This window comes from Sprattus sprattus, assembly GCF_963457725.1.
Source record: "Sprattus sprattus genome assembly, chromosome: 9".
Classification (NCBI taxonomy): domain Eukaryota; kingdom Metazoa; phylum Chordata; class Actinopteri; order Clupeiformes; family Clupeidae; genus Sprattus; species Sprattus sprattus.
This window is the reverse complement of record NC_137928.1, coordinates 15,323,085-15,333,314: the sequence shown is the minus strand read 5'-3', so window position 1 is coordinate 15,333,314 and position 10,230 is coordinate 15,323,085. Positions and strand designations below refer to the sequence as shown.

Here is a 10,230-nt window from a genome sequence, read left to right as displayed (position 1 = left end):
TGTTTGGTTGTTTGTTCATTTAGGACCATAATTATATACATATACACACATATATTTCTATCACATGTGTTTTATTTGTTAATGTCAAAGTGCATAGTCCTCGTGACTTGCACCTTCTCAGCATGAGTATTATTGCCTTACACAAGAAGTTATCTGACATCAACCATTCTGTTAAACAATCCTTTCCTGTCGCACGAAACTTTTACAAAAAGGAAATGACGTTAGGATCTCGAGTGTCTGTCGAAGTGTATTTAAACAGCCTAGCATAACGTAATATATAAGTGTGGTGACAGTTATTTGAATGAATTTGAGTAGTTTTATCAGTCAGCATGCATTTATTACTCAGTTTCTTAGGTGAGTAACGTAAACCAGAGGCATTATGTTTATGGATTCTGGTCACAGATTTTTCACTGATTCAACAATATTTCTGTTTATCTTTTCTGTAGTTATTTCAGCTCTTCATAGGTGGACCAATGCGCAAAGTAAGTTATGCTTTAATCCTCAGAACCACGTTTTTAAATAACCTGTATAACCTGCTGTCACTCATTTTTGACCACAGAAAGGGGCCAAACACACCTATGGGGCCGAACACCAGGGCGCCTTTCTACAGGCGCAGACATAAACATCATATAGACACCTATATGATGTCTATGGGCGCAGACGCTTCAAAAACGCCTTGGCAAAGTGCGGCGGCCAAAACAGCCTGGAGCGCCTATAGCGGGCCTGCGTGCGCAACCAGGCCATCAAACGTAATACAAACTTTTGGTGTTTGAATAATTTTTGGACTTCGAATTGTATTGCACCAGGCTGTTTTGGCCGTCACACTTTGCCAAGGCGTTTTTCAAGGATTAACTTTTCAGCGCAAGGCGCGGACATAGACATAGAAAACTATGCAGGCTTATATTTAAGTGAATATATTAAAATCACATTCATGTTGTTCAATGGTTAATCTTCGTTAATGGACACTAGGTAATGTAACCAATTTCCATATCGGCGTAAGGCTACGTGAATGTGAAAATAAGATAAGATCCTTTTTATGGAAATCCAGTCGACAGGAAAGCGGTGGTGGAGGTGACCGAGGGTAGGTCTTATCTGCTCTCGGGCGGTTCATTACGACTGACCTGTGACGTGCCAGAGGATCCATACCATTGGACATTCGACTGGTTTTTTAACGGACAAAAATTGGCCAGGGGCAAGTCTTATGCAATGGTTGTGTATGAATGTATGTATGATTGTATTTGTCCAGGAGGAGGCGCTGTTGCGCCTCATACCACATTAGTCACGTGTGACAATACTTGTCTATAAAGGGGGATGTGCACCCTTCGTTCTATCTGTTCTTCCATAACTCTCACGGAGAGCAGTAAGTGTCAGTTCATCAATAAATATGCCACAAGGTTGAAGGCTGAATATACATTCTGTTGTAACTATTATTCCGCTGTGCAGGTAGGCAGGAGGTATAAGCCTACCTGTCAACAGGTTATGGGCCCAGGTAACGGAGAATAGTTATAAAGTTTGACGGACATGTGCGTAGAGAGCTAGCAAGACTGCGCTAGCATACAGAAGTTGGATAAACCAAAAGAGCTAGTTTAGCATCGGGAGTACCGGGAAGCTAAAGCTAGGCTGAAAAGGAGCGACAAACAGAAAAAGCCATGACGAACAGAAGCAAGTGGCCCACGTTTGACGGGAGAGCAGAGGAGTATGAGCTCTGGGAAGAAAGGATGCTGTGCTGCATGCACGGAGTGGGGCTGAAGCAGACGATCCTTACAGAGCCCAGTGGACCACTGACGGTTGAAGAAAAGGCTAACGATGACAAGCTGAATGCTGACTCCTATTGTGCATTGGCGCCGCTACTTGACAATACGAGCTTGGGACTTATATTCAGAGACACGAAGGACAAGGGCAGAGAGAGCCTCAAAGTGTTAAGAGAACACTACATCGGAAAAGGTAGACCCCGTATTGTCTCCCTGTACATTACTATGACTGCGCTGAAGAAAGCTGACAACGAGACTGTGACGAAGTACGTTATCCGAGCCGAGCAGATCATTACGGCACTCAGGGGTGCAGGTGAAGCACCGAGTGAGGGACTGATGATGGCGATGGTGATGAGGGGGTTACCGGAGAAGTACAAACCGTTCACATTGATGGTGACGCATGGTTCAGCAGACATGACGCTGGGGGAGTTCAAGACAAAGCTGAGAAACTTCGAGGCTTCAGAAGACTCAGACCCAGCCGCAGAAGAGGCGGGAGAAAGAGTGCTGAGGGCCCAAGCAGCGCCAAGGAAAAAGACCGGACCAACGGAGATGGTGTGTTGGCGGTGCGGAGAAAGGGGCCACAGAAGGGATGACTGCACAGAGAAAGTTTGGTGTAGTTTTTGCAAAAGCAGGGGGCACACAGACAAGGCGTGCTCAAAGAAGGAGCGTGAAAGGAGCGCCCGGTGTGCATGTGCCCAAGATGGCGGCGGTGGCGGTAGAGCAGGTCGTGAACAAGATGGCGCCAGGGGAGCCGCGGGAGGAGAAGACCACACCTTCAGCACACACACAGAAGATGCCAGCCTCTCACTGCAACGGCTGCCGATCCAGAGAAAGGGACTGATCGTGGACACGGGCGCGTCGTCCCACATCATCAACGACAGGGGCAGGTTTAAGGACTTTGACAGCACCTTCAAGCCGGAGAGACACAGCATGGAGCTGGCAGACGGGAAGCGCACTGTCGGGATTGCGGAAGGCAGGGGTGACGCACAGGTATACCTCATAAACAGCGAGGGGCGCCAGTGTACAGTGACTCTAAAGAACGCTCTTTACATCCCCTCTTACCCCCAAGAACTCTTCTCGGTTAAGTCTGCTACCGCTCACGGTGCCAAGTTGTTCTTTGAAGAGGGTAGAAACGTCATGGTGTCGCCGGATGGCACAAGGTACAATATTAATGTGTATAAGAGAATGTACTACTTACAAACTGAGTGTGATGCAGATGATGTATGTAACGTTAGCTATGATATCCAGACATGGCATGAGGTAATGGGTCACTGCAATTACGAGGATATCTTAAAGCTGCAGAGTGTGACAGAAGGCATGCACATTAAAGGTGCAAAGCGTAGGCCTGATAAAGAATGTACAGTGTGCATAGAGGGAAAGTTCACTCAAACGAGAAACAGAGATCCTGCAGATAAGGTTAAGACACCACTTGAGCTAGTGAACACAGACCTTGCTGGTCCAGTAAACAATGAGTCCATAGAGGGTTTCAGGTACATGCAGTCTTTCACCGATGTGTATACGGGGGCAGTGTTGGTTTACTTCCTGAAAGCGAAAAGTGATGCAGTTCAGGCCACTGAGAAGTACCTGGCAGATGTAGCTCCTTATGGCACTGTGAAATGCATTAGATCAGACAACGGGACCGAGTTCATTAACAGAGAGTTTCAGACACTACTAAGAAAGAACAAAATTAGACACGAGACTTCCTGTCCTTACTCCCCACACCAGAACGGGATAGCTGAAAGAGAAGGGCGCACTCTTTTTGAGATGGCCAGATGCAAGCTTATTGACAGCGGCCTACCTAAGAATCTTTGGCACTATGCCATCCAGGAAGCAGCCTATACTAGGAACCGGTGCTTTAACAAAAACACAGGCACTACCCCATATACAGCAATGACGGGTAAAAGGTGCAATCTCGCCAGCATGCATAAATTCGGGTCAGTGTGTTACGCCTACCAGCAAGACAGGGGAAAGCTAGAATCTAGGTGTGAGAGAGGACTTTTTGTAGGACATGACAAGAGCAGTCCCGCGCTCCTAGTTTACTACCCCAGTAAAGAAAAAGTGCAGAAACACAGACTGGTAAAGTTTGTCACCAAGACAACCTGTGAAAATGAGACCCAGACACAGGGAGTAGAGCTGGACCCCAGAGTAGTTTATGACAAGATCATAGAGAATCCACAGCCTAGTGTGCTGAGCACAGATGAACAGGCTGACGGTCCACAGTCAGCACCAGAGGATGATGACGAGAAGCACCCTAGGGTGACGTCACATGCCTCAGACAGTGGGAGATATCCCGCCAGAGAGCGTAAACCCCCAGTGTACCTGAGAGATTATACTGTAGAAGATACCGATGATGACAGTACGCTCATGAGTGTAGATTACTGCTTCCGTGTAGTTTGTGGTGTACCTCTGACCTTTCAAGAGGCCACGACATCAACTGACTCAGGAAGGTGGAAGAAAGCGATGGACGAGGAGATGAGATCCCTAGAGGACAACCAGACCTTTACACTGACTAGGTTACCAGAGGGCAGGAAGACAGTGGGAGGAAGATGGGTATACTCGATAAAGGGTGACATTGACGGACACGACCAGTACAAGGCTAGGTTCGTAGCAAAAGGATACAGCCAGAGAGCGGGCATAGATTATGGCGAGACATTCTCACCAACAGCCAATCTTACAAGTATACGTGTAGTGATGCAGAAGGCAGCCCAAGATGATTTGATCTTGCATCAAATGGATGTGAAAACAGCCTATCTGCACGCTCCCATTGATCGAGATATCTATATGGAACAACCTGAAGGTTACGAAAAAGAGGGGGAGAAGTTAGTGTGTAAACTAGAGAAGTCCATTTACGGCTTGAAGCAGTCGGGGCGAAATTGGAATGAGATGCTCCACACATGCCTTGTAGATGACAACTTCACTCAGAACCCGACAGACCACTGCGTCTACACAAAAGAGTCTAAAGAGGCAGGAAAGGTAATAGTAGTTATCTGGGTGGATGATCTTATCATTGCAGCCAGCAACACAGGGAGTCTAGAGAAAGCGAAAAACATGTTTTCTACCAGATTTAAAATGAAGGACCTAGGTAAGTTGAAATATTTTCTGGGCATAGACTTCAGCCAGTCCGATGGCTGTGTGAAAGTGTCACAAAGGAGGTATGTTGAAAAGATACTGGAACGATTCGACATGCAGGAGTGTAGAATTAGGGAGACACCATGTGACCCAAAGTTAGACTACTCTGAAGATGCCCCTAAAATGTCGGATGTGAGGAAGTACAGGGAAGCTGTAGGCAGTCTCATTTACTTGACAACCTGTACACGTCCTGACCTATGTTTCGTGGTGAGCAAGTTGTCACAGCACTTTGCTGACCCTTCAGATGAACATTGGGTTACCGTGAAACATGTTTTGCGTTATCTCAGGGGTACTGCAGACAAACAGCTCTGCTTCAGAAAGAGTTCAGAGAGTCTAGGCCTACAGGCATATAGTGACGCAGACTGGGCTGCGGACGCTACTGACAGACGCAGTATCACCGGCTATTGTGTGAGTATGGGTAAAGACAGCTCCCTAGTCTCTTGGAAAGCCAAGAAGCAACCCACAGTAGCATTATCCACATGCGAAGCCGAGTACATGGCTCTAGCTCTTACAATACAGGAGTGTATTTATTTGGAGCAACTACTGGGAGGTTTAGATACCTATGTGTATCAGAAAACTGTTGTTTATGAGGATAACCAGGGGACAATAGCGCTGGTTAAAAACCCCGTGTGTAGACAAAGGTGTAAGCATGTGGACATTAAATATCACTTCATTAGGTCTACCATAAGGGAAGATAAAATGACACTTGTTTACTGTCCCACAGACGACATGGTTGCGGATGTTATGACAAAGCCCGCCTCCAGATTTAAGCTGATGAAATTTGCAGGAGTCATGTTTGGTGTGTAAAATGTTTACATTTGACTATGACAAGTTTTTCTTTTATTGTTCTGTTTTGTTTATTTGATGTAAAAGTTGTACAGTATACATGTCATTCATAAGTGGGAGTGTTGAGAATGGTTGTGTATGAATGTATGTATGATTGTATTTGTCCAGGAGGAGGCGCTGTTGCGCCTCATACCACATTAGTCACGTGTGACAATACTTGTCTATAAAGGGGGATGTGCACCCTTCGTTCTATCTGTTCTTCCATAACTCTCACGGAGAGCAGCAAGTGTCAGTTCATCAATAAATATGCCACAAGGTTGAAGGCTGAATATACATTCTGTTGTAACTATTATTCCGCTGTGCAGGTAGGCAGGAGGTATAAGCCTACCTGTCAACACCCAGGTAATTCAAAGTGGAAACTACACGTGCATGGGTACCAAGGAGAGTGAGCTGGATCAGACGGGCTTCCTTCGGACACAGATCAGCGCTCCATTACCTGTGGACATTGATGGTAAAGTTTGTGCACGATGTTTAAAATTGGCCAGATTTCCACAAAGTTATCAACACTATAACTAATCAAGTGCATTTAAAACTATATTGTATTCGTTTTTTTTGCATAGTTGGCTTGATTTTATTACCATAACTGTAGGTGGGTGGATTATCTTGGAGGCCCCCAGCAAAGCACCCATCATCGGGGAAACGATGACCTTGACGTGCCGGCTACGTGAAAACTATTTAGATACTGAAGTCATCTTCTACTTGAACGGGAGAGAGATGAGCAGGCAGCAGAACAACACAGTGACTGTGCCTAACCTAAATTTAGATCATGGAGGAGAATATACCTGCAGGGCCAAGTGGGAGACTCAGGGTTTGTACCACTCTGTACACACTGCACACTCTCCCGGTGTTTCAGTGACCATCCTAGGTAAGAATCAATAAAGATTATTGATGTATGTATTTATATTTATTAACTTCAATCAGTGTACCTCCTCAGAAGAAGTGTGCTAAGATTGATGATTTCCATGGGCTGTTATAGACCTACGTATAATGGCAAGAAAACGGATCTATGCTGTGTATCACTACTTGTGAAAGTTCAGAACTTCCTGTTTCTGGAGTAATCATAGCTAAACAAAATTCTCTCACTCACTCCCTCCTTCCTCCTCCCCTCCACTCACACACAAATTAACTATTTTGAAACTACCTTCTATTTTCTTGCTGTAGATTTCAAGCTTCTGCTATCCGTATTTTTAGTTTGATCCCCAGAAACATCAAATGTGTTTGAAGCTAGTGTTCCTGGTCTAGTGGTTGCATAGTGGTCGCTGGCCCATTGTTTTGGAAGCATTAATTTTCAGCTGTGCCAAAAACATCAATGACTTTCGATTTTAGATTGACTGAGGTTAAGTTTTCCTTGTTGGACAGTTTGAAAAAATTTAGCTACCCAAGGACATGATCTAACTGAGAAGTTTATGTTGTTATGTTGTTTTTGTATTTAAAAAAAAGCGGTAAACTACCACTTAACCTGTCTTCTTTAACTTAACGAGGCATCGCTTTGCTACACCTTTCTATTGTTTCTGTATCTGTCACAGAAATACTAACCACACCAAAGCTGTCTTGGAGCATAAAATCAGTCGGGAGGGAAAGAGATTTGAAGCTGACCTGTACAACAAAGGTAAACACCAGAAAGACCAGCTCATTTCCGATCCACTACTACTTCCTGAAGAATAACACCCAATTGAGTCCGGCCATGTCGAAAAACATCTTTACCATCCGGAATGTGGGCAGGGAGGATAGCAACTGGTACAGCTGCAGGGCCGTGGTACCCAAGCTGAACCAGAAGAAATGGAGCACACCGGAACGTGTCAATATCAGAATGAGTGGCTAGTATTTAGTATGTAGTAAGTAGTATGGGTATAACCATGTTAAATGTCAAGTTATGTATGAAAAGCTGTTTCTTGTCATTCATTTCTAAAAAAGACCCTTACCCTTGCTGTGGAAATCATATGGGAATAAACCGTTTTATGTACAGAGGATTGACTACCATACCAATGGATTAATATGAATTTAAAGTTGTCTGTTACCCATGAATGTATAAGAGGGTGGTGCTTAGTGTGCAAAATGAAGATTAAGAACATGTTCCCTGTTTTGACGTATTCCTCATTGAATGTTATTAAAGCAAGTGGAGCCTTGGTTCTCATACTGCTTTGTTTTATTTCAAAAGTGAAGGTCTTCATGTCCATAGTACAGAGATACTGTTTGTTTGATAGAAGTTTTAAGTTAGTGAGGGTGTATGCTGTTTAAAGAGGGATACTACCACTTCACTGAGTCTATCACACATCACTTTCTTCTTTAACTTAACAAGTGCATTGCTTTGCTATAACATCACAGTCAGGAGAAACAATGCATGGCTATACACACACAAATCCATACTATTGAGGGCTGGTAAAGAAGGATTCAAGCCAACTATACAAAATGTTTTCCTAAACTCAGTCAGGTTTGAAGGGCAACATCCGGCCACGTGATACGTAAATGTAGGTGACACTTGTGTTTGTTTTTTTCTCAGGAAAATGTATTCTGAAATGTGTTGTGTCATGATCTCATATTCAGTGGCATTATTTGGAAAAGCCGGAGGATGGGATGGGAAGGATTGGGATTCATCAATTCTCTTCAAATCACTGAAGAGAGAAGGAGGGGCGGTGGGCGTTAAGCACTCTATATAGAATCATCTGATCTAAACTCAGAAATCTAATAATCAGCTTTCTGTGGAAAGCAGTGTGTAACTAGCATGTTTTCAAATGAACATGAGAACCAATGGCTTTCAAAAGCAAACAACAAAAAAAACGAAATGGGAGCTTCTGCTCCGGGTCCAGCACAGTTCAGACTCAACAGCAGCTGCAACTGGCCTATCCGTTATGAAATTAATCCTAACTATTCTAGGAGCTTCTCTGGGAGAAGTTGGTAACACTTTACTTAAAATGGAGATAAGTCTGACATTACCTTGTCCTAAACATGTCATGATGGATGTCTTGTCACTGTCATTGTCAGGTGCAAGTGCAACGGTGTCCTGTTACTATAGCAGCAGGGGTCTTGACCCATCAAGGAATCTTTTACGCTGGGGCAACTACGAAGAATGTGATTGGCTGTTTTGTAAGGGATAATTCATCGAACGACGGTCATTATAGGGATAACCCCGGACCGGGCGAACACCACCCGAGGCGAATCCATCCATCACATGTGGTTGGCTAATGTCACAGTGCATAGTTCCCGCGTGAGTCATTCATTTTGTCAGCATGGGTATTGTGAAATCTTAGGGAATTATTGCCTTAAACAAGAAGATCCTTTCCTGTTGCATGAAACTTGTACAAAGAGGAAATTACGTTTTGATCTCTCGAGGGTCTGTCGAAGTGTATTTATACAGCCTAGCATAACATAATATACAAGTGTGGTGACGGTTATTTGAATTAATTTTGGTAGCCTATAGTTTTATCAGACAGTCAGCATGCATTTATTTCTCAGTTTCCTAGGTGAGTAACGTAAACCAGAGGCATTAGGTTTATGGATTCTGGTCACAGATTTTTCACTGATTCAACAATATTTCTGTTTATCTTTTCTGTAGTTATTTCAGCGCTTCGTAGGTGGACCAATGCGCAAAGTAAGCAATGCTTTAATCCTCAGAACCAAGTTTTTAAATAATGCTGATTTAATGTATCAACTGCTGTCACTCATTTTAGATCACAGTAACGATAGGCTAATATTTATCAGAAGTGAACATATTCAAATCACATTCTCTTTGTTTAATAGTTAGTCTCCTTAGTTCCGTTATTTGACACTTGCTAATGTGACCAATTCCCATATCAGTGTTAGGCTACTTTAATGTGAAAATAAGATCAGATAAAATAAGATAAGCTCCTTTGTATGGTTAACTAGTCCACGGGAAAGCGTTGGTGGAGGTGACCGAGGGTACGTCTCATCTGCTCTCGGGCGGTTCATTACGACTGACCTGTGACGTGCCAGAGGATCCAGACCATTGGACATTCGACTGGTTTTTTAACGGCCAGAAATTGACTTGGGGCAAGTCTTATGCAATTCGGCAGGCCCGGATATTTCAGAGTGGAAACTACACGTGTATGGGTACCAAGGAGAGTGAGCTGGATCCCTCGGGCTTCCTTCGGACGCAGATCAGCGCTCCATTACCTGTGGACATTGATGGTAAAGTTTGTGCAAGATGTTTAAAATCGGCCAATATTCCACAAAGTTATCAATACTCTTTAACTAATCAAGTTCATTTAAAACTATATTGTATTCGTTTTATTGCATAATTGACTTGGTTTTATTACCGTAACTGTAGGTGGGTGGATTATCCTGGAGGCCCAAGCAAAGCAATGATCATGGAGGAAACGATGACCTTGACGTGCCGGCTTCGTGAAAACTATAAAGTTGAAGAAGCCATCTTCTACTTGAACGGGAGAGAGATGTGGAGGCAGCAGAACAACAAAGTGACTGTGCGCAACCTCAATTTAGATCATGGAGGAGAATATTCATGCAGGGCCATGTGGAAAACTCGGGT

At 43.9% G+C, this 10,230-nt stretch overlaps 2 protein-coding genes across 2 annotated transcripts in view; both read left to right on the top strand.

Moving 5' to 3' along the window:
- Nucleotides 1–379: 379 nt before the first annotated feature.
- Nucleotides 380–7,548, top strand: LOC308370599 (high affinity immunoglobulin gamma Fc receptor I-like; the record flags this gene model as incomplete). The annotated part of the gene is made up of 5 exons (XM_080845277.1): nt 380–482; nt 1,049–1,212; nt 6,069–6,177; nt 6,316–6,591; nt 7,253–7,548. 5 exons carry the CDS (start codon nt 380–382, stop codon nt 7,546–7,548), a joined length of 948 nt encoding a protein of 315 aa, XP_080701403.1.
- Nucleotides 7,549–9,050: 1,502 nt separating this feature from the next.
- Nucleotides 9,051–10,230, top strand: part of LOC308370523 (high affinity immunoglobulin gamma Fc receptor I-like) — a gene marked incomplete at its 3' end in the record, with an annotated part of 2,352 nt that continues 1,172 nt past the window's right edge. Inside the window, 5 exon segments of the mRNA XM_080845183.1 lie at nt 9,051–9,187; nt 9,280–9,315; nt 9,591–9,872; nt 10,012–10,029; nt 10,032–10,228. Of these exon segments, the coding sequence (XP_080701309.1) occupies nt 9,163–9,187; nt 9,280–9,315; nt 9,591–9,872; nt 10,012–10,029; nt 10,032–10,228 (558 nt within the window). The 5' untranslated portion in view covers nt 9,051–9,162.